Source organism: Protopterus annectens, chromosome 5.part0 (assembly GCF_019279795.1).
Source record: "Protopterus annectens isolate FY-2018-M chromosome 5.part0, PAN1.0, whole genome shotgun sequence".
NCBI lineage: Eukaryota > Metazoa > Chordata > Ceratodontiformes > Protopteridae > Protopterus > Protopterus annectens.
The window spans coordinates 1,476,814,477-1,476,839,742 of record NC_056735.1 but is presented as its reverse complement, the minus strand read 5'-3'; the positions used below and the strand labels follow the sequence as shown (position 1 = coordinate 1,476,839,742).

The following is a 25,266-nucleotide window of genomic DNA, read 5'->3' as shown; positions in this document are numbered from 1 at the left end:
TCGATGAATGGCCTAATGAGGAAAGAGTAGAGGGAGACAGTGACCTCTTTCTTCCTGGATGCAAAACCCTTAGTAATGAGATGTGCTACATAGAAGGACTTTCTGACCACAGTGGTAATGTGATGGTCAAAAGAGAGGCTGCTGTCAACTTGTGTTCCCAGATCTCTTATAACACCTTCTGTGTTCAGTGGACTACCATAGATGTGGTAATTCATGGCAACTGGATTCTTCCCAAAGGGGATGACGACAAATATTTTGGCACTAAGCTTAAGGCCATGGTTCTGACACCAGTCGTTGGTCTCAGTGAGGCTTTTCTGTAGGATGTCAGCATCACTTGGGGAGTTAATAATAGCTCCCAACTTGCAATCGTCTGCAGACTTTGTCAGCCAGAGACCCTTTGTGTTGGCCTGGACTTCAGAGAAGTAGATACCAAACAAGAGAGGACCCAGGACCAAACCCTGTGGGACTCCACTCATGACTGGTCGGCAGTCTGAATTGGAGTCCACTACTTTCACACTGTGGGTTCTATCTGTGAGCCAGTTTGCAGCCCACCTAGTGATATAGGGGTTGATGCCTAGCTTTGTGAGTTTTTCTATGATTCCTGAATGAGGAATGGTATCAAAGGCCTTGGCCAGATCAAGGCAGGCTGTATGAACCACCTTGCCTTCATTCACAGCTCTGGTGACTGACTCAAAGAAGTTTACCAAGTTGAGTAGGCATGATCTACACTTCACAAAACCAAACTGTGTGGGATCCAGAGTTTGGAGATTCCCTATATCTTTGTTTATTAGGTCCATGATGATGCGTTCCATAGCTTTGCATATCAGACTCGTCAGGCTAATGGGGCGATAGTTCCCAGGGTCTGTAGTCGCTCCTCCTTTGCAGAGAGGGATGACTATAGCAGTACGCCATTCAGTAGTGACAAAGCCTGAGGTGAGGTTGTGATTGAACAGGGCACACAGGTGAGGTGCCAGTTCACTCTGTAGTTCATGTAACTCTGTAGTTCATGTAGAACACAGCCAGGGATATTGTCAGGTCCCATGGAAGTTGTATTATTGGCCTTGGACAGTGCTGTTTTAACCTGTGCAGCAGTAATACTGGGTGCCTGGCAATCTACTGGTATTGTGATTGGTCTGGGGGGGTAAAGTTGGCACCGAATCTGTCGGCCAATATATTGACAATATCTGTTGGCTCGGTATAGGAGGTTCCATTGTGCATGTAGCTCAGAGCAAATCTGGGTATTGCCATGGAGATTCTTTACATAACTATAGAAGGCCTTGTGGTTGTCTTTACTATCTACTGCAATTTTGTTTTCATAGCTAGCTTTAGAGGATTTCATGAGGGATCTCAACTTTTTTGTTGAGGCTGATAAGGGAGTTTTTCCAGTCTTGGGACTTCACCTTATTCCGCATCAGTTTCCTCCTTCTGTTGTAGAGTTTGTTTATGGCAGGAAACCACCAGATTGGCTTCCTTTTTTTTTTTTGGAGGAGAGCGTCTTGGTTCTATTGGGTATGGTGAGATCCATGCATTTGTGTATGTGTCTGTACAATGCATTGGTGTATGATTCGGTGGTCATGCAACTAGTCTCCATTTGCATGGGTGCCATGAAGTTGGCCACCTCTATTTTTAGGTGCCCAAAGTTAGCTTTGAAGAAGTTTTTCATGGTGGTTACCTTTGCAGGGGGCGGAGTGATAGGGATGTGGATTTCCAGGGTGATTAGTTTGTGGTCGGATCTAACCAGGGAGGAGTTAACTATTGGTGTAGAGCAGTGGTCGCCCATGTTAGTAATGACAAGGTCAAGGATGTTGCTACCTCTGGTGGGGGTAAGAACGAGCTGGTCCAGGGCATTTGAATTAATGAATTTCAAGAAGCGTTGGGCAAGTGTATTGGTACCCGAGTAGTTTTCCCAGTTAATGGAGGGGTAGTTGAAGTCATCCAGTATGAGAGTGTTAGGTTGGACCCTAATATTCTCCAGTGTGCTTAGGAATGTGGAGTGTGAGTCTTGGGACATTGTTGGGGACCTATAGCAGGCTACGACCTGAATCGCTGTCTTACCCAATGTTAGCTGCACCTGAAGGATCTCTGATGCATTATGTTGGGCTACCAGTCTGGAGGTGTGCGCATCCTTCATGAATATGGAAACACCATTGCCTTTGGAGCTTTGGTCCAAGTTCTGGGCCTGAAAGGTGTGGAATGAGTTGTAGCCTGGTGGTGCAGGGGTGCTTTCTGCTGCCTTGAACCAGGTCTCTGTTGCAGTACAAATGTCGATGTTCTCCATTTTAAGGAGTTCTTTGATCGAGTGCATTTTCAGATTTAGACTTCTAGCGTTGAGCAGCATGACCCTCAGACTGCATTTGTTTGTAACTGTTACAATGGTAATTTGGTCTTTGGAACACCGCCTAAAAAAGGCACTATAGGGGTGGCAAGAGTGTTGGCCAGTATCCGGAAGCCCAGGGGTGACATATGCAGGCAATCTTTGACGAAGTATCGAGGTCTGTCAATCATTTCATCCCAACTAGACAGATACTGGATCCCCTTAGAATGACGCCAGAAACTTAGCCAATTGTTGAAATCGATCATTTTCTGCTTGTACTGTGGTATCATTCCGGGTGATGGTAGGATGCTGCTCAGGGCTAAGGTAATACCTGCCTGGGCTACATAATCCAAGAGCTCCTCAATGTCTCTTTTCATGTAGTCCAGGGAGGTATGTCTCAGGTCATTCACACCTACATGTACAATGACAGAGTCATATTTGTACCATTTGTTGAGGGACCTGAGTGCGTGCATTATGTGGCGGTTCCTGGCACCTGACAGGCAGCTGACTGTTACTTTCTCCTTATTTAACCTAGTGAGTGGGACATCAGTGTGCTTCACTATCGAGTCACCTATGACTAGTGTGTTGGGCATGCCATTTTGCCTTTGGCTGAGTGGCAAACTGTTTAGGAGAGTTATGTGTGTCATGATTTGTGTTGTGGTGGTCGAGTGCATTTCTGCCTTGGAGGTCTCTGCTGTTTGGGTATATTTTTATTGAGAGCCTCCGCAAAGGTGGGTGTGTGGTTTGTGTTTTTATGTGAAGGCAGTGCTGGTGTGTGTTCTGGAGGTGTTCCATGTGGTGTGGTGCAAGTGTTGACCTCCTCCTCTTGACCAGCTATTCCGGTCTTGGCTGGACAGTGTGTGGCTTCCAATTTGGATATACAAGTGCATCTCTTGCAAGTCTGAGTGTTAGGAGGTAAGAGGAGTGGGTTGTCGGTGTACATGAGGCAGTTGCTACATTGCCTCAGGATGCCCAAGTTCACCAGTTTAATAGGGGAAAGCACAGGGAACTGACCTTTAGACATGCCTGGATGGGTGGGTATTAATAGTAAGCACTGGAGCTGTTTCATTGTACAACGTTTAGTGCTGGTAGCTCTTTTGTGTGCTACAATAATTGCTACAAAAAGTCTGGTAAAGTGCTAGATTGATAAGCTAGTAAAAGTACAGGAGAGGAGAGAACTAGCAAGTCTAAGTGAAAAATTGAAGAGCAGACTTTGGCACCATCAGAAGCTACAAACAGTCCTGGATACAGCAAATCTGTATCTGGAATAGACTAGTTGCAGGAAAGGTGAGAAAAAAGTGCAAATGGGGGGGCTTTTAAACCAGAAAGTTGAAAGAGGTAGAAAAACTGTACACACAGACAATAAACTGCAATTTCTGGGTCAGAAACCACTCCTCTTGTGATAGATAGGCTACCCAGTGCTTACCACTCCCACTGATAAGCTAGAAGTCATCCGTCCAACACAGACAGGCTTGGGAGGCTCAGAAGCTTACATACAAACCTGGATACAGCAAATATGTATGTGGACTAGACTAGTTACAGGAAAGGTGGGAAAAGCACAAATGCAGGCTTTTGGACCAGAAATTTGAAAGAGATGGAAAAACTCCCCAATCAGCCAATAAACTACAATTTCTGGGCCAGAAACCACTCCTCTTGTGTTAGATAGGCTACCTAGTGCTTACCATTCCCACTGACAAGCTGAAGGCTTCCCTCTGACACAGAAAGGTTTGGGGGACTCAGAAGCAAATCTGTATCTGGACTAGACTAGTTACAGGAAAGGTGGGAAACAAGCGCACATGTGGGCTTTTAAACCAAAAGTTGAAAGAGATGGAAAAAACTCCCCAAACGGCCAATAAACTTCACTTTCTGGGCCAGTAACCACTCCTCTTGTGATAGATAGGCTACCTATTACTTACCACTCCCATTGATAAGATAGAAAGCTTCCTTGCAACACAGACAGGCTTCGGGTGCTCAGAAGCTTACATACAAAACTGGATACAGCAAATATGTATTTGGACTAGACTAGTTACAGGAAAGGTGGGAAAAGCACAAACATTGGCTTTTGGACCAGGAAGTTGAAAGAGATGAAAAAACTGCCCAAACGGACAGCAAACTACAATTTCTGGGCCAGAAACCACTCTTCTCGTGGTTGGTAGGCTACCTGGTGCTTACCACTCCCACTGATTAGCTAGAAGGCTTCCCTCCGACACAGAAAGCCTTGGGGGGGCTCAGAAGCTTACAAACAGTCTTGGATACAGCAAATCTGTATCTGGGTTAGAATAGTTATACAGGAAAGGTGGGAAACCAGTGCAAACGTGGACTTCTAAGCCAGAAAGTTGAAAGAGGTGGAAAAACTGCCCAAACGGCCAATAAACTTCAATTTCTGGGCCAGAAACCACTCTTGGGGTAGATAGGCTACCTAGTGCTTACCACTCCCACTGATAAGCTATAAGACTTCCCTCCAACACAGAAAGGCTTGGGGGGGGGCTCAGAAGCTTACAAACAGTCCTGGATACAGCAAATCTGTATCTGGACTAGACTAAGTTACAGGAAAGGCAGGAAACAAGCTTAGAATTTTTTTTAACACTAGAACAGCACTAAAAACAATTCAAGTGCAGTGCAAGCTAGCACACTTGAGTGTGTAGCAATATTAAAGCAAATAAAGTTTAAATAAATGCAATTTATTCAAAGTGTATTCTGAGCTGAATTCAGTTTTTGTTTCATTCAACTCTGAACAGTTAAAAAGTGCCAACAATATACTTAACAGCTGAGAAGCACACTCAGAACACAAGGAGATTCTAGTAAAATTTTTTTTTTGTAAAGTGGAAAGGAGAAACCGAAGATAATTCAAGGTTAAGGACTTAAGTGGGTTGCCCTTTTCAGATGTTCTCTCTGTATTCGGTAGAATGAGCTAATGACACTTGACTGGGATAGAGCTGAACATATGGGACTGGTAGGAGTGTATGAAATCAAAATATGATCTCACTGGACTCGGTTGAGTGAGCAAATGAGATGGACCCAGGAGGAGTGTTCAAACACATATTTACAGGAGGGTGGGGCAATTCCAAAGACACCAAGATTAACACCAAAACAAGAACAGGGAGGGAGGGCAGGAAACTAACTACAGAGAGACAGACAGATCACATTATTCACTGAAACAATTAAACAGAAAAATAAAATACAGTACTATCATTAAAACTGCAAGTTTTTACTTAACTTCAGCTTCTAATGCAGTTGATTGTAGCCAGCCAAACCACTCAGATATTGAGCAGAAAATAAATCCCCAGCTATGTGGCTAACACCTAAAGCACAGAGAAACCCTCTAGGCTAAAAGTTAAATATCGAATAACAAGGAAGTGAGAACAGCAATAACCCCGTCTAACTGCAGAGAGACAGACATACCACAATATTCAACAATTAAAGAAACAGAAAAATAAAATACAGTGCTATCTTTCAAACTGCAAGTTATACTTAACTTCAACTTCTAATACAGTTGATTGTAGCCAGCCAAACTACTCAGATATTTAGCAGAAAATAAATTCCCAGCTATGTGGCTAACACTTAAAGCAGCATTAAAGTGATGAGCCAGCAAACTGTTCATTACCTAAGATTTCATGTCAAATATGAAAAATAGAGACAAAAACAGACCAGTTTTGGCTATAAAGTTAACATAGCCTTCATCAGTGCTGTACAAAACATGACTTCAGTAACTCCATTTTATAGTAGACATGTTAATAATCTAAAAAATCATTGGTCATTCACAAATGCTCATTAAGACCCGGTGGAAATAACCCACCCAATTTGATGATCCATTTCTTTTCCTTAGAATTCAATATAGTATGCCATCCGGCTTTATTCATCCTGTTGCCCATAATTTTATCAATCACAATGAATCTGAAAGAAGCATTCTTGTGTATCATAGTATGTTTATAGAGAGCATTGCTGGTCTTATTTAGTTCTCATGTCACTAAGATGATCTGTTATGCGTAGCCTTAAAGGTGTAGACATTTGTCGTACGTAAAAACCAGAACATGTACATGTTGTGAGGTAGATGACCCAGTCCGTGCCACAATTTGCAAAGAACCCAATATTATATACAATCCCAGTATTATTGCTGCTAAATTCTTTGGATTTGGTAACACTCCTGCAATGGGTGCAACACTGATGAAGGCTATGTTAACTTTATAGCCGAAACCGGTCTGTTTTTGTCTCTATTTTTCATGTTTGACATGAAATCTTAGGTAATAAACAGTTTGCCATAGTCTGCTGGCTCATCACTTTAATACTGGATTGCTACTTTTGGGGCCGTGCAGTTGCCATACGTGCAGAGACTCTTTTGCTGTTCCTAACACTTAAAGGACCCTGCTTATTACCCATTTATGTTGGACAACTACAAATTCTACTGGTTCAATATTCTGCTCCTGTAATACTTCATACATGCAACTAATTTTTCAAATCTCAGATTTCTTCCAGGGTGAGTGTGAAAAACTGAGGGGCTGCCAGCCCAGCCAGATAGAATTTTGTATATAATTTTATGTCATTGTAAATATTAATATAATCTACAAACTTGTTTTACAAATGTAAAGAGAACTATATGTTACGATTAAACTATATGTTGTACTGAGCTTCAAAAATATAACCACAGTACACCCTGCTGGAAGAAACCTGTTAAGTAAAGAATTTTACAGCTGTGTTTGATCTCAAGCTCGGAGACAGGCTGTCTGGGCTAGGAAATTCTCTCTGTTGTGTTAAGACAAAGATAATTACTAGGTTTCACATGTAAAAGAGTATTTTATTGCTGTGGTTTCCTGGAAGGTGCAGCTTACAAAGAAATGTAAATTTTGAGTTTCTGTTAGCCTGGGGACTAAAGAAGTGATAAAAAATTATGTAATCTGAGATGAGTTAGCAGTACTGTGTATTATCAATTTAAGACTTTCTCAGAGAGAAAGATTCAGCATTTTGTATCTTGTCTTGGATCTAGTAAGAACATCCACTCACCTGCACTTGCTGCTCTGCATTTAAGTAGTATTTAGAGCACTGATTTTTCTTAGAGATAGATAGAAGTAGCCAGATTTGTCTGGCTGTTTTCTGTATTTATGTCAGAATATCCTACAGTATTGTTTTAAAGTATTTCCTGTGATTTCTGAACTCTGTAATCTCATTGCATTAAAGTAATGAGTATTGTCTTGTGTTTTTATTATTTATTATTAAATATTTTTTAAACCTTTCAACTGTGGCTGTTTTGCGTAGAGATAATTTAAGCTCTAGAGTACTTACATGTATTTGGTGATACTGTACAAAGCCACTGCAATAGACTTGCTGTTCGTCACACTTACTAATTGGATAATAATATTGCACAGTAAAATTGGACACCCTTTGGTAAGGGCCTTTTATAGTAGCTGATAAATAGTGGTGGTGGCAGTGATTTCTACCTTATAGAAGCTGGAGAGAAGGGGTTATAGCTGGAAAACCTGTGCCAGCCTTCCCCAGGAGTGTATGTGTGTCTGTATATAACTCCTATCTCAAAGTGTGTGTGTGTGTGTGTGTGTGCGCGCGCGTGTGTGTGTGCGCGCGTGTGTGTGTGTGTGTGTGTGTGTGTGTGTGTGTGAGTGAGTGAGTGAGTGAGTGAGTGTGTGTGCGTGTGTGTGTGTATGTATGTCAGCTAACTGGGCAGGGACACGAAACACTGGTTGGACAGAGAGGGTGCTAGACGTTTTGGCTTGACCACTAGGCTGAGATCTGTACCCTATAGCTGTGCCAGTGGGGAGACTTATTGGGGATCTGGGGTGAAAAAGAGAAACCACCCCCAGACTGACTGTGTTCTCTGTGTGCTCTTAAGGGAAATTGTACTTTACTGTGTGTGTACTTGTTATCCTCCCAATGTGGACGCCCCTCACTGGTGCTAGTGGTGATGATTGAGGCTTTTTGATTAGTGGGCCAGTGCACGGGCATCACAGTGACCATAAATATTTTTCTGCTGAAAAGATATGCATGGTTTTCCACTTCAATAAATACTAAATACTAAAATAAGGAGGGTATTTCTTCAAATACACAGGCAGTTAGGGAGAGTATAATTCTCATAAACCTTTTAATTAATGCAGTATCATTACATAGAAGAATTATATTTTAACACTTATTACGATCTTTTTATTTTACAGTGGCAAAATCTGTGTTGTGATTTATGACCAATTCTGGCTTAATATCTAAGGGAAAATGATGCATCTGTTACAGGATCGGTTTATTTATTTTGTGATGCCATCCAGGGCCAGGTTGCTGTGTATTGTTAACTGAATAGGTTCAATTTTTTTTTCCTTTTTTAAGACTTATTTTGTAAGTGGAACTTTTCTACTTTTTTTAGCTGCACTTGCTGAGGTTTCTGAAATGGTAGGCCAACTTCATGGTGCAATGATAAAAATGGAAAATTTTCAAAAGTTGCGTGAACTGAAGAAGGATTTGATTGGCATAGAAAACCTTGTAATTCCAGGAAGGGTGAGTGATCATCAGTGGAAAAAAATCCACATATGTGTTTGATATACATTGTTGGTGAGATGATGATGACAGCGTGTAACTGTTAAGGTTATTAAAAACTGGAAACAGAAAATGTTAGCTATGAAGTTAAAGTTTTTATAGAAGAAAGTTTTGTTGACTGTTAACATTCCATCTGTGGCATATTTGATGAAGATTCTGAATGCTTTAATTGCTATTTTTGTTCCAGCAACAAATTCACCACTATTAGCGTGAATACAACTGAAAAAAGTCTATACAGCAAAAACATGTCAAAATGTCAACGGACTCCACTGAAAAATAAAGTAGCACCCACGCTCAAAAGTATATCTTCTTTTCCAAAACACAATCGATTAAGCTCTTTCATCCACAGTGAATGTGAACTTCATCAGTGGAGTCCGTTGACATTTTGGCGTATTTTTGTTCCAGGTTATGCAAGCAATAATACCTGACAGGGTGGGTGCTATTTATTTATTTTTTTTATTTAACATTTGTTTACCAGGAAAGTCCAACTAGGACAGAACCCATTTTCAGTGGAGGCCCAGAGAGAAAACGCATGTCTTTAGAATGTGGGAGGAAAGTGGAGCACCCAGAGGAAACCCACGCAAATGCAGGGAGGACATGCAGACTCCACACAGAAGGCACCCCACCTGAAGATCAAACCAGAGAACCTCTTGCTGTGAGGCTATAACTTTAACCGCTGCATCACTGCACCATCCACATTGGGAAAAGTATGGACCACACAGAGGTGTTGTGAGGCCCAATGCCAAAAATGACCAAATGACTACCCTGGACGACATTATTGCACTTAGAAAACTGGCTATCAGTTAAATTGGTTTGCCTTTGTCTTATTATCAGTATATGCATTTTTTTAATATATTTATGATCTAAAATAGTTCTGGGGCTTTATGTTTCATAGTTGTTGTAGGGTTTGTAATTGTTATTATAGGACATATTTTACATCCACTATATGCATTTTTTTCATTGCTATGCAGACACACACAGTAAACACACATACCACATGCAGAATGCTTCATATGTACACACCCAAGTAGATGCAGAGCTGGAGAGGCAGTTTCAAACTCATATGCAGACACACAGATTTATATACACACACATAAATATCCCAAGTAATTTCAGATGCTTTCTTGACTGTTTACACCTCAGATTCCCATTGTAATCAAACGTAAGTGTACATACAGTGCAAAACAGTGCATATCCTCACTCCACTTCCTTATTTTGTCTTACGTTTTTTTTAATTGATCTGTCCCCTAAAAAAAGTTTGATCTTCTAATTAATCTGTAGGGATTGCAGTTAGTCAATAAATCCAGGCATTGTAGTTTTATACTGTTTATTGTTTAGGAAAAGCATGCTGATGTAAAACATCTTGCTCAATTAAATCGTCCCTTATTTGGGGTATTTGTCATCCCATTTTTGTATATCCTTGAAAGGAATTACAATATGATGTAAAATGCCATAAAATAGAAGGCAAAGATTTGAGAATTTTTATGAAGCAGGGGGTTGTTTTCTTGTAGAGAATTTTGTTGGATAAATTACCATTTAAAAGTAATAATATTAAATGTAATGTACTTGAAGACAGAAAGTGTGATGACAGTAATGAGGAAGTAACAACAAAATATAGGGGCACATTAAAGGGTTTAAAAAAGCTCTGCTCCTATGAAGTGCTAATTTGCGATTCATTGACAAGGTTAGTAAAACCTTATTATAGGCTAATTTGCATGTCTCTCAATTGCATTTATTACCATGACATGTAGATCATTGGTGATCTGCATATGATGATAGTAAACTGATGCCCCTATCGGCATTGGCATCCCCCAACTCATACTCCCACTTGCAGAAGTACCAAACACATACTCACACACACACCCCACAGTCCCTACACTTATTACAAACCTGTCTGCCCTCCCATTTTCCCCCACCCCCATAACATCTGAAGTGCCATTATGACACATATCTGTTATACCCTGGTGGTTAGGTGCCCCCAAACTCAGATGCCTGTACTGCTGTTGGTACTGTTAACAGCACTTCAGTTTATGAATAGTCCCTGGTGTATATTGAATCCCCCCCACCAAACTGCCATTGTTGCCATTAAGGCACTTTAATCTTTGATTATCCTTGGTCTCTAATGGCTTCCCCTACCCCAACAATCCCGACAGCACTGCTGGCCTGTTCAGTACCACAGTGTAGTGTGGATGGCCATGCTAATTTCTTGAATCTCTCAGCCATGTAGATGCTTTCAGGAGGAGGTCTGGGAAGAGAATGCATGGCTAGTTAACATGTGCCTCTCATTAGCATTCAGCGTGGCTGAAAGGCCAGCCCTAAATGACGCTACATGTCTTCATGGTAGAGGATCATGCAGTATCGTGTTAGGGCATTTGCTGAATCTGAAAAAGTTATTACAATGAATGAATCACTGCTATTGTTTTTTAGACTGTAAAAAAAAGTTCAGTTTTGAGAAGTTTCAAAAGGAATATAAACGGAAAGAATGTAAAAGTTTAACAATGGTTATGATATTGTATGAAAAATATGAGAAAGAAAAAAATGTGACACTGAAAAATGAGACAGAGTATTGCTTGTACCAATGTGGAAATTATGGAAAATAAAGATGTGATAGATTATTCTGTAATAGAAATAGAGACTATAAAGATGTGATAGATAAAATAAAAAGATGGTTGTGGAAGAAATGATAGGAAGATAGGCAAAGAATAAAAAAAGTAGTTAATGTTGGCTTAGAAAAATCATACTTTATGTTGAAAATGAAAATTGTTGGGTTTTTTCCTGTGTAGGTTATATGTTAAGTATAAAAAGTGGAAAAAAAATGACAAGACGTTATGAAAATGAATGTTTAAACAATGTAAAGAATTGTAAATAATGAAAAATGTTGATAAAGCAACTGCTTTTGTTTTCAGTAATTTACCTGAGCTACCCTACCACCAACTCAGGCAGTGATGCCTTGGTTTAACATCTCATCCGAAGTAGACCACACTCGGGAGTTCAGTACCCCCCCCCCCCCCTTATGTTGCACTGCAGTGTCAGTAATAGAAAATTAATCCAGCAACCTTCTTTGCTAACGAACCTCTTCAGGCACCTGTTATGGCATGTTCTCTGAAAGAGATGGCCACAAGTCAGTGTAAAGAAAGAAAAGCTTTGTTACATCTGTCCTCCAATGGATGTTGTCTGGGATCAACAGCCTCAATTTGCATGACTTGCTCCTCTATCCATACATTATGAGTTATCAAAATCAGGACTGGGAGATATAATATTGTACACTTGTATGAGGAATTTAGCTTAATAATGTTAGGTATTTTAAGTAATTTCTCTCTCTCTACAGTAGGGCCGTTGTCTTTCCTTTGTCCCTTTCTTTCTCTTAGGTTGTCTACTATTATTGTAGGTTTTATTGTTCTGTTCCCTTGTTATGGTTGTACAGCGAAAGGCTCATGTACATGTTGAAATGGTCATACAGCCTAGCATAAATATGGATCGGGAGAAGGTAAGAGCAGTTTGTTTGGTGGGCAGCTTAGACATATAGTAAACATACACAGTGTTATAGCTTGGTTTATTTAAAATGCTTGTCCTGAAAGAGCCATTGTTTTACATGGACAGTTTTCTAGGTAGTAGCACTGATTGACCTGATACATTGTGGGTGGAATTTAATATGCTTTTATTTATTGGAGTTTGTTTGCAGGAAAAGTCCCACCTAGCAGTGCCCTTCTTCAGCAGAGGCTTAGAGAGGAAAGCTCCATTATACAGGCATCATAGACATTATTTGCATTGTACCTCATTTACAGTCACTTTCATTCATGAGCAACAGTTCTGTTATTCATACATCCTTGACATTAGTTACATCATTTACAAGCGGTTTTGATTAAAACTAACAGTTATATGGGTTGTATATGAATATTTTTAAGTACAGAGATATATATGTAGTGCAATATCATCAGTATGCATAGATTGTCAGGTTTTATGTAAGAATATTTGTTACAGTAAAGACTTGTTCAGAATATAGGACACAGAAAGGTAAGATAAAGAGATAAGGATTTAGCTATGCTAATAAATTATCAGAGTGTAATTGCTGGAGGTTATAACTTAGAAAAAGTAAATTAGAATTTGTCTGTATCAAGCTGCAGAGTCCCTACATGTAAGTAAGCCACACACATTTGAATTATATGAGTGACATGAATAGAGTCAAATTTGTTGTGATTTCCTCAGACAGCTGTAATAACTGTGTAGCCATCATTGTGCGATATACTGTTATTGCTGATTCTTGGGCCGCCCTGTTAAAAGTTTGTTGTTTTGTTTTAAATAAGGCACATACTGACTAATAAAAACATTAGCTTTCTGTTGTTGGGTCTGTATATGGTATTTAAAGTACTATAATGCTTGCTTAGCTTGATGGTTGAGATGCTCTGTAAATATAAATTACTATGGCACTTCCTAGTTACCCACAGAAGTGGATTTTGAGTACTGTCAGTATGCTGTGTGCTCAGTAAGTATAAATTGTTATTATTGCACTTCCTAGTTATTTATAGAAATTAATTTTGAGAGCTGTCACTATACTATTTATAAACAAATTCTGTGTTGAACCCTAGGTACTGCATTGTTGGTACTAAAGTTAATCATATTTAGCTTGGACTGTATTGTCTTTTTATTGAAATTTGCCATAAAGCAAATAATAAGGATGTCCCTGTATCTTTGCATAAATTTACACAGTTTGCAAATTTATGAATACTGATATGGGATTTTTATGAATGAAAGGTGGTAGTGGAAAAGGGAGTTGTTTTCCTTAAGTGGTTATGATGTACCATCGCCATCTAGTGACAGACTCTCCCAAGTGCACAGTCAATTGCAGCCATTTAGCCCCTCAGGTGATAGTCTCTGTGTACAATACTGATGTTCTTCGTGTTTCACTGTTGCAGTCATCACACCTGGGTTATCTGCCTGCAGGTAGCCCTCAGTCGGCCCGAATACCAGAGTCTTAGGATTTCTGTGTCGGATGCTGTCGCTTCTTCCATGACGTCAGGTCGTCAGGGGTATAAAACAGGCAGCCGATGCCATTACATCAGTCTTTCTTGCCGAGGAGCCCGATGCAGAAGCAGTTCACAAGTGCCAGTCGGGCCGCTACCTGAAATTTTCGTTTTTCGAGTTTCAAACCTGAAGTCTTCTAAAGCTAAGTACCCCGTTGGGGATCCTTTTTTCTTGCTCTAACCAATGTCAGAAAAAGTTACCAGTTGTCTTGCCTGTGGAAAGCAAATTCCTCACAGAGATTTTCATTCTTACTGTGAGACCTGTTTAGGCCCAGACCACAATGTCCCTCGCTTTCGGTTTTGTGCCTTGTTTAACACCCAAACCATTCATCATTGGGCTATCTTTGTCACTAAATTCTTTCGCTCTCATTCTCCTTATTCCAAAATGGCTTCGATAAGCCATCCGACTACTGATCTTCTGAAAAAACGTAAAGACAGAGACAGACCGCATAGGTCCAAAACTGCCGATGACGCTTCCGTTAAGCTAGTCGCCAGTCCGCATGTAGTCAGTGAAGTGTCTTTGCAGCCCCTGATGCCTGCTTCTACAGATTCGCAGGCCTCTGCTGAGACCGATAAGGAGTCCAGTATGCCGCAAGATACTTCTTCGACTATGGAACTTCCAGATGTCTCTGCCTTGGATGGGTCCGGAGCCGCTGTGCAGGCACTGACTTCTGAGGGTGTATTCTGACCTACCGATGTTCGAATTAAACCGACGACTTTGTTTTTAGCTAAAACTACCGAGTTTCTTAGGCCCAGAGTACACACTACACCTAGAAAACTAACGACCAAAGCGCATGCTCAGGCTCCCATGCCACAAAAACAAATGCTTAGAATGGTTGAAGATCTTATTACCCTAATTAGGGGAAGCCAGCCTTCCTCTGCTAAGAGACAAAGAATTGAGTTTCATTCTGATTCTACAGACCAGGAGTACGCTGACTCTGACCCTTCTGATTATCAGGACATGCCCTTATCAACCTATGAGGATTCAGATGCAGAGGAATCCATTCCCTCTGTCTCCCCTCCAGAGGATTTATCTTTTGGTGAAACCTTGCATACTTTAAGAGAGCATTTCTGCTGGGAATGCCAAGACTAGCCTCAGTCCAAAAAGATTGTCCGAGAATTTTTAGAGCTGCCTCAGCACAGGCCTCTAGCTATACCCCCTGTCCTGGATGTTGTGGATGATGTCTTCATGGAATCCAGTCTTACTCCAGACACTTTATCCCTGGCCCCTAGAAAACCTGACAGGTACTACAGAGTACCTAATTCTCACAAATTTCTCTTCAAGAATCCTACTGCGGATCCAGAGACCATTTCCCAGGGACCTAAAGGTATTAAGGCTACTACAGCCCAAAACCCTACCCCTTCAGACAGGGATTCCAGAGCTTTAGACAGATGGGGTAAGAAGGTATATACTTCTGCAACTCTTGCCATCAGGGCATTGAATTGCCAGTTTCACATGTTGAAGTACCAGCAACATATTATGGAACTAATTAAACAAAAAAAATGGGGTTACTTCCAGATTGTGCAGAAAATAAAGATTTACAAGAGTTAATGCATTCTGCAAACCAAGTTAGTAAGCATACTTTGCAGTGTGGCTTTGATGCCCTAGAAGCATCTTGCAGAGCTGCAGTCACTGGGTCTGCAGTGAGAAGGCATGCTTGGCTGAAGGAACAAACATTGAAAGATCATGTCAAATCAAAATTACTACACACGCCTTTAAGTAAGGACTGTTTGTTTGGCACCAAAGCAGAAGAGGTTCTTAAAAAGATGAAAGAAAAAGCTAAATCTATGCAAACTGTTAAAGAATTCTTACAAGTGCAGCCACCTAGATTCAGTAGGGATTGGCCTTCTATAAACTGGTCCTTTCCAGCCCCTTCCAGTCCTTCTCAGTCCAAACCCAGGGGAAACAGCCCACCCAGACTACAGTCTCAGGGTATGCAGAGATCTGAACAATGGAGTGCTCCCACCTCAAAAACAGGGAGTGGTAAGCCGCCCCCTTATGGAAAAATCTCACAATGACTTTTCAATTATCCTTCCCAGCCCTGCCCAATTACTTGTGCCCCTAGGAGGAAAACTTGCCCTTCATGCAAAAAACTGGATGTACATTACTCAAGACTGATAGGTCCTAAGACATTGTATCCCAGGGGTACAGATTCTATTTCCATTCACTGCCAACCCCAAGCGGGTTTCCAGACCTTCCTCCAAACCAGTGGGCAGAGGCTCAAAAGCAAGTACTTTCCCTGCTCAGTATCAGAGCTATTCAACCTGTTCCAGTAGAACAAAGGGGGCAGGGTTTCTACTCCAGACTTTTCCTGGTGCCCAGAAAAGAGGGCTCTTGGCACCCAATCCTGGATCTATCAATTCTCAACACCTTTCTGGTGGTCCCAAAATTCAAGATGTTTACCCTGCAACAGCTTCTCCCTATGCTAGCCAAGGATGCCTGTTTAGTCACTCTAGACTTAAAAGAAGCTTATCCGCACATCCCCATAAAGGAGTCATACAGGAAATATCTATGCTTCAGGGCAGGCTCTATGCACCATCAGTTCTCTGCACTTCCCTTTGGCTTATCTACTGTGCCCAGAGTATTCACAAAGTGCCTGGCTCCAGCCATTGCATATTGCAGGCATAGAAATATCCAAATTTTCCCATACTTGGATGATTGCCTGATTCAGGTGGACAGTCAGGAATTGCTACTTCAGCACCTGGCATTTGTAAAAAGCCTTCTCACTTCATTGGGGTACACCATCAACGAAAAGGAATTACAATTGGTGCCCAGTCAAAAGATTGCATTCCTGGGAGCAAGCTTGGACACAACTTCCCAAATGGCATTTCTCACTCCAGAAAAACAGGTCTGTCTGACCAACTACTTCAAACAAATGGCCACCAGAACCCTGCTATCTGCAAGGAAAATACTGCAAGCCCTAGGGTTCATGGCCTCATGTATTCTACTAATTCCATATGCAAGACTGCATATGAGGAAACTTCAATGGTACTTAAAAAGTCTTTGGTGCCAACATTCTCAGGACCTGGAAACAATCATTCCAATCATACCTTGTCTAAGAGCAGAGTTCCTTTGGTGGGCAGAAACATGCAACCACAACAAGGGACTGCCTTTCACTCATCCCTTCACTGCCCAAACCCTGACAACAGACGCATCAGACTATGCATGGGGGGCTCACATGGCAGGCAAATGCATTCAGGGCCACTGGAGCCCAGGCCAAATTGTCCTGCACATCAATCAAAAAGAGATGCTAGCTGTACAGAATGCTCTGACAGCCTTCAAATATCTAATCCTTCCAGGACAGCTGCTGATAAAAACAGACAACACCACAGTTATGTGGTACATAAACAAGCAGGGGGTACCCATTCTTACCCACTCTGCAGGTTAGCCATGGCCCTGTGGAACACAGCCTTGAGCAACCAAGTGCATCTACAAGCTGAATTCCTGCCAGGCAAACAAAATTCACTGCAGACGACTTAAGCAGAAATCTCCTAGACCCACACGAGAGGAAATTGGAGCCCAACACCTTCAACCTTCTAATCCAGCGGTGGGGAACTCCAGAGGTGGACCTCCTTGCCTCCCCCGAGAACCACCAGTTGAACAAATTCTGCACCAGGAACCATCACAGCATGGCCTGGAAGGTGGATGCCCTATCCCTACAATGGGGAAACCTCTCAAGTTATGCCTTTCCCCCTCTGCCCCTCCTCTCAAAAGTACTACTCAAGCTCAAAACAGGACAGGCCAAGGGCAATTCTTATTGCCCCAGACTGGCCATGTCAGCACTGGTACCCACTCTTACGCAGTTTGACAACAGTGCCACTGTGGCACCTTCACCAAACTCCTACCCTGCTGTCTCAGCAGGAGGGACAGATTTTGCATCCACAGTTGCACACCCTAAACCTTGCAGCCTGGCTTATCCCCTGAGTACACCACCAGCAACCCTCAGCAAACAGGTGCTGGATGTCATTCTTGAAGCTAGAAGGCCTAGTACTAGTAAATTCTATGCTGAAAAGTGGAAAAGATATTGTTCTTGGAATCGGTCTCAAGGAAAGGACACAGCAGTGCCCTCCTTACCTCTAATCTGGATTACCAAGCAGAGCTACTCCACAGAGGCCTAGCCTTCTCCTCCATTAAGATTCATGCCTATGCCATCTCAGCTCATTATAATACTGAGCCACCTCTATTTTCTCACCCTCTCATCAAACAGTTCCTGAGAGGGGCTAACAACTTAAGGCCCCCTAGGAGAGCACCCACCCCTGCCTGGGACCTTAACTTTGTACTGGAAAAGTTCACGCTTCCCCCTTTTGAACCTGTTGCTTCAGCAGAGTTAAAATTTCTCTCTTAGAAAAACAGCCTTGCTTTTAGCTATTACTTCAGCAAGAAGATTGTCTGAGTTACAGGCGCTAATGGCTGTGGAACTCTTCATTATTTTCCATGCTGACAGGGTTTCCCTCAGGACTAACCCATCCTTTATGCCTAAGATGGTGTTCAGTGTGGCTCTGAACCAATCTATCCTTTTGCCAACATTCTTCCCTAATCCTCAGAATAAAGGGGAAAGGATCTTGCACTCCTTGGACGTGCACAGACAGCTCAGGTTCTACCTTGACAGGACTAAACCTTTCAGAAATTCTGACCAGCTGCTAATCAGCTTTGCTACAGGGGCAGAGGACAAGGCCATTTCAAAACAAACCATTTCCAAATGGATAGCACACAGCATCCATTTCTGCTACAAGCACCATGGAAAACCTACCCCACAGGGGATCAGACAGATTCCACTAGGGCTACTTCCACCTCTACAGAATTTCTCAGGGGAGTCCCTACCAGGGACAGTCTGGAAGCTGCAACCTGGAGTTCTGTACACACCTTCACCAAACATTACCACTTAACTATTTTTATCTAATTCCAGAGCTGGATTTGCTACAGCAGTCTTACAAGGCCTGCTAGTCAGACCTAACACTTCTTGACTGCCTCCACCCTTTTTCAGCTTTGGGAATCAACCCAAGTGTGATGACTGCAATAGTGAAACATGAAGAACATAGTACAGTTGTGTACACTTGCCATAAATGTAGATGTTTGAGTGTATTCACTGTTGCAGTCCTGGTTTTCTCTATCCCGTCTACCTCTCATCTCTATGGCCATTTTTAATGGCAGTGGTATTTACTTTTTACTGGTGGTATTTCCCACCATATAATAGCTTCCTATTTGGGGGGCTCCTAACATCTGGGGCAAGAAAAACTGATGTAATGGCATCGGCTGCTTGTTTTATACCCCTGACGACCTGACGTCATGGAAGAAGCAGCAGCATCCGACGCAGAAATCCTAAGACTCTGGTATTCGGGCCGACTGAGGGCTTACCTGTAGGCAGATAACCCAAGTGTGATGACTGCAACAGTGAATACAGTCTAGCATCTACATTTATGGTAAGTGTACACAACTGTACTTTAACATCTGCATATTCTCTGCGCTGTTCAGTGTTCCACTTTTCTTAAAATAATTTTTTTTCTTTTATTACACAATGAATGCTAACAAATTTATTTGAAACTCTCATCTTATGTCTTTTTCAGGAATTTATTAGACTTGGATGTCTTAGCAAGTTATCAGGCAAAGGACTACAGCAACGCATGTTCTTCCTGGTAAGTGGAAAATATATGCATATATCTATATACACACGTATATACATACATACACACAATTTGTAGCAAGTATGCTGATATAAAATTATATATGTTTGTATGCACATTATGATTTTCTGGATTGTTTTCTTTGTCATAAAAAGTCCCAAAAAAAAATCAGGAATACTGCTTTGGTAAAGTGCTGACATTTGAAACTTTGATGTTACTGTAGTCAAAGCATTTTTAGCATTTTTTTAAATTATATCAGTTATGTCTCATGTTCTCCCTGGTATTCTGTCCTCACTGGTGAATTGCCTTTGTATATTGATGTTTTGTTGCTACATTGCTGTTCATTTTGCAGTCAGTAGATGTGTGGTACAGCCATCACATCTGGGACTCAGTGCAACTGCTTTGTGCCCAATTGGCTTTCTGAGGTTATGCTATTAGTTCTGCATTGGCATGATGGGTTCAGATGCTATTTTTTTAAAGCTGATGTTTTGATAATAAGGAAGGTCCATTTATAGGTTCATAGGTTTGTACTAGATTGTTGATACAGTAGACCGTTTGCAGCCTAGCCAAAGAAACTACCCTTTTACAGGTACATGAATTATTGGTATTTTTTTTTAAACAAGAAACATCTTTATTAAATTATCAGTTTGTATTGTAGGCAGTCATATATTTGTATCAATGAAAATAAACCACATTGACATAATTTTAGTTGCAAACATTGTACATCATAAACCGTATTGACATAATTTTAATTGCAAACATTATACATCACTTATAATCTACCCAGTCATTGTCAGTCAAAATTACATAGCTCGATCATCTCCTGCCTTTTTTAAACCTTATTCCTCCTCTGCATGTATTCCTCCTACAAATCCCATTTTTTCTATGTAACTTGCTCCTACCCTTTTCTAAAGATTCCGATTCCAGGTGTTCTATCTCTGTTACTATATTCACTACTTCTAGTACAGTTAGTTTAGACTTTTATTTCCATTTTCTAGCAATTGCTTTTTTGGCAGCCACCATAATTAGACTCGGCAAGGCCTTATTATGTATAGGCAATTCCGATTCTGTATCATTGCACAAAAAATAATTTCCTTAGCTACAGCAATTTGCTCACCCAGTATTTCTGACAGAGTAGCCTGCAGGGAATCTTTACAGTCTGCCAACTCATTGTGCTACCAGAAGATATGTTCCCAATTATCTCTTTTTTTCCCATCACACCTCCAATATTTGCCGTCTACCTAAGGAAAAATTCTTTGGTGTCTACTTGGGGTATAAAAATGCCAATATAAACACTTCCAAGCAAAGATCCTAAATATTCTAGACTTTGTTGCATATTTGGGAGACATACATATATCCCCCATTGTTTATTTGTGAATTGCTTATCCAATCTCTCTTCCCAGTCATTTTTAACCTCCTGTGATTGATTCTTATAGTTATCATGCAATGTTCTATATGCTGTACTAATTATTCCTTTTTTAATAGCAGCTTTTGTTCTAGATTCTATTAAAATCTCTACCAGTGCTGGTCTTTTGCTTAGGATCCCCTTTTTCTTTCTCTCTGCCTATTCCCTGATATCAATCCTTTATAGGGAAAGCAATCTCTAGCCAGCAGTCCAAATAAAGTATTGGCCTTTTCCCATTCTGTTTACCTTTCCCTCTTTAATTATTTGCTCCCAATACCTTGATTTTTGCCAGTTTTCTCCAATAAATTCCATTTCCCTCTTGTTTGATGTTCTTCGTGTTTCACTATTGCAGTCATTACATTTGGGTAATCTGCTGGCAAGTTGCCCTCAGTCGGCCTGAATTCCAAAGTCTTGGGTCCTGCGTCAGTTGCTGTCTCCTCTTCCATGACGTCAGGTCATCAGCGGTATAAAACATGCAGCCGACGCCATTTTCTTTAGTCTTTCTTGCCGCACGGTGCCCGAAGCAGAAGCATTTCGCAAGTGCCGGTCGACCAACTCCTGAAATATTCGCGTTTGAGTCTTCACTAAAGCTAAGTACCCCGTTGGGGAAACTTTTTTCTTGCTCCATACCGATGTCAGAAAAAGTTAATAATTGTATTACTTGTGGGAAGCAAATACCTCATAAGGATTTCCATTTATACTGTATTCCTTGCCTAGGCCCTGATCACAATGTGCCTGGCTGTCGGTTTTGTGCTAGATTTAACCAGCGCACTATTAAGCGTCGGTATATCTTTGCCTCAAATTATTTTGGAAACAGATTTAACTACCTAGAAATGTCATTGGATAGCAATCCGACTACCAGAGTACATAAAAAACGCAAAGAAAAGGACAGAGACAGACAGTCGTGGTCCAAAACCGACGACGAAGCTTCTCCTAAGCCAGTCGCCAGTTCGCCGGTACTCAGTGAGGCGCTTTTGCAGCCCCTGATACCCGCTACTTTCGAGTCGCAGGCCCCTACTGACACCCATGTGAAGTCCGGCATGCCACGAGATACTCAAAGTATTGGACCCATGGATGTATCTCCCTTGGATGGGTCCGGAGCCGCTGAGCAGGCACCGGCTTCTGAGAGTATATTCAGGCCTCAACATTTGTATATCAAACCGACGACAGCTGCAAAAACAAAGACAAAAGCAACTTCTAAAACTAAAAAAAACAGCGCATGAGCCACGTACACAGGCCTCTATGCCTAAAAAACAGATGATCAAAATGGCTGAAGACCTTATTACCTTGATCAGGGGTTCCCATCCCCCTCCAGTTAAAAGGCCTAGGCAAGACACTGATTATGAATCTTCAGATCAAGTTTCTATTTCTTCTGATTCCTCTACTAATCAGGAATTATCTATACTTCCCTATGAGGATTCTGATGCAGAGGAGTCTATACCATCTGCATCACCTCCTGAGGATTATTCATTGGAGAAACCTTGCATACTTTGAGGGATCATTTTCACTGGGAGAGTCAAGATTTCTCAGAATCAAAAAAGAGGCTCAGAGATTTCCTTCTTCTCCCTCAGCACAGGCCTTTAGCCATACCCCCTGTTTTAGACATTGTGGATGATGTGTTTTCAGAGTCAAGTTTGACCCCTGATTCCTTACCACCGGCTCCCAGCAAGCCTGACAGATATTACAGGGTCCCTGACTCTCATAAATTTTTATTTAGAAACCCTGCTGCTGATCCTGAAACTATTTCACAGGGTCCAAAGGGAGTCAAGGCCTCAACAGCAAAAAATCCTACCCCCTCTGACAGAGATTCAAGGGCACTGGACAGATGGGGAAAAAAGGTTTATACATCTGCAACCTTGGCAATTAGGGCCTTAAACTGTCAATTTCATATGCTCAAGTATCAACAACATGTTATGGGATTGCTGAAACAGAAAATGATGTTGATTTCTGAATGTGCAGAAAATAAAGAATTGCAGGAATTATTGCATGCAGCTGAACAAGTTAGAAAGCATACTTCGCAATGTGGTTTTGATTCCTTAGAGGCCTCCTGCAGGGCGGCAGTTACTGGATCTGTGATTAGGAGGCATGCCTGGCTAAAGGAACAAAATTTGCCTGATCATGTTAAAGCTAAATTGCTAGATGCACCTTTACAGCATGATACTTTGTTTGGTATTAAGGCAGAAGAGGTTTTAAAGAAAATGGAAGACAAAGTTAAGTCTATGCAAACTGTAAAAGACTTCTTACAAGTGCAGCCACCAAGATTCAGTAGACACTGGCCTACAAAAAAATGGTCCTTTCCTGTGTCAGACAGAGCTCAAAGGGGCAAATCCAGATGCCCTAAGGGTTCCAGATACCAGGCACAAGATTCATACAGGTCAAAGCAATGGGGCGCTTCTACTTCCAAATCTGGAGGAGATAAAGCGCAAACCTGCAGAAAACAGTCCCAATGACTTCACTCTGCCTACACCAAGCACTTATCTTTTGGCAGCACCCTTAGGGGGAAAATTAGCACTTTTTGCTCAAAATTGGCATGACAAGTGGGTGCTAATCATAGTATCACAGGGATACAGATTCCATTTCCATACGCTGCCAATGGCAAATGGTTGGCCAGATCTGCCAAAAAATCAATGGGCAGAGGCACAGAAATAGGTTACATCCCTCATGGATATGGGGGCCATTCAGCCAGTACCAGAACAGGAAAAAGGACAAGGTTTTTACTCAAGACTGTTCTTGGTACCCAGAAAAGACAAGGCCTGGCAGCCAATTTTGGATTTATCGATTTTGAACACAAACATGGACATTCAAAAAGTCAAAATGCTGACTTTGCAGCAGCTTCTGCCCATGCTGGGCAAGAATGCTTCGCTGGTGACATTAGACCTAAAAGAGGCATACCTTCATGTCCCAGTAAGACAATCGTGCAGAAGATACCTCAGATTCAAGGCTGGCTTAATGCATTACCAATTCTCAGCACTGCCCTTTGGCTTATCTACTGTGCCCAGGGTCTTTACAAATTGCCTGGCACCAGTAATTGCATTTTGCAGACAAATAAGTATACAAATATATCCTTACTTGGATGACTGTCTCATACAAGCAGAGAACAAGGACATTCTTCTTCAACACCTGACATTTGTAAAAAGGCTTCTAACATGCCTAGGGTACTCAGTAAACAAAAAGAAATCACAACTGGTACCCTCTGAAAAGATAACATTCCTGGGTGCAAGCTTGAATACATCTGCCCAGATGGCTTACCTCACACCAGACAAGCAAAGGCAACTGACCACTTACTTCAAACTGATGGCAACAAAAACCCATTTATCTGCAAGACAAATTTTGCAGGTTTTGGGCTTCATGGCATCCTGCATCCTACTGATTCCATATGCAAGACTGCATATGAGGAAACTTCAATGGTACCTAAAAACTTTATGGAGTCAACATTGTCACAGTCTGGAAACAATGATTCCTCTCATTCCTTGCCTACAACAGGAGTTTCTATGGTGGGCAAAGGCATGTCACCAAAACATGGGACAGCCCTTCACTCTACCACCTGCCAGCCAAACCTTGACAACAGACACATCAGATTATGCCTGGGGGGACCCACATGGCGGGAAGATGCATTCAGGGCATATGGACCCCAAAACAAATGCATCTACGTATCAACCAGAAAGAGATGCTAGCTGTTCAAAATGCCCTAACAGCCTTCAAGGACTTACTTCATCCAGGACAACTACTGATAAAGATGGACAACACCACGGTCATGTGGTATATAAATAAGCAGGGGGGCACGCACTCATACCCCCTTTGCAGATTAGCCATGGCACTGTGGGACACAGCTTTGACCTACCAAATACATCTTCAAGCTCAATTCCTGCCAGTAAAGCAAAACACTCTGGCAGACGATTTAAGCAGAAACCTTATGGATCCTCATGAGTGGAAACTAGATCCACAAGTCTTCAGCATGATAACAAAGAAATGGGGGAGCCCATACATAGATCTATTTGCCTCTCCTCAAATTTATCATTTGAAAAGATTCTTCACAAGGACCTATCACAGACAAGCATGGAAAGTGGACGCCCTATCCTTCAGTTGGAAAAACCTATCAGTTTATGCCTTTCCTCCTCTGCTTCTTCTTCCCAAGGTCCTCCTAAAAGTCGGACAAGAGAAAGCAAAGATGATACTAATTGCTCCGGACTGGCCCCACCAATACTGGTATCCAATCGTAAGTAACTTGTCTCAATACCCAGCTTGGACCTTGCCTCAAAGACCTAAACTACTGTCCCAACAAAACAATCAGATCATGCACAATCAACTCCAGACACTGAACCTGGCAGCATGGCTGATCATGTAGTTGTACAAACAACACCTGATGGATGTCATTT

The 25,266-nt window shown here is 41.6% G+C and overlaps 1 protein-coding gene across 2 annotated transcripts in view; it reads left to right on the top strand.

Annotated features, from left to right (window-relative positions):
- FARP1 (FERM, ARH/RhoGEF and pleckstrin domain protein 1) overlaps positions 1–25,266 on the top strand; it is a 2,534,157-nt gene that overhangs the window by 2,197,898 nt on the left and 310,993 nt on the right. For both annotated transcript variants that reach the window (XM_044071307.1, XM_044071308.1), the window contains 2 exons: positions 8,673–8,803; positions 19,429–19,497. In XM_044071307.1, the coding sequence (XP_043927242.1) occupies positions 8,673–8,803; positions 19,429–19,497 (200 nt within the window). The remainder of the gene's footprint in view (positions 1–8,672; positions 8,804–19,428; positions 19,498–25,266) is intronic.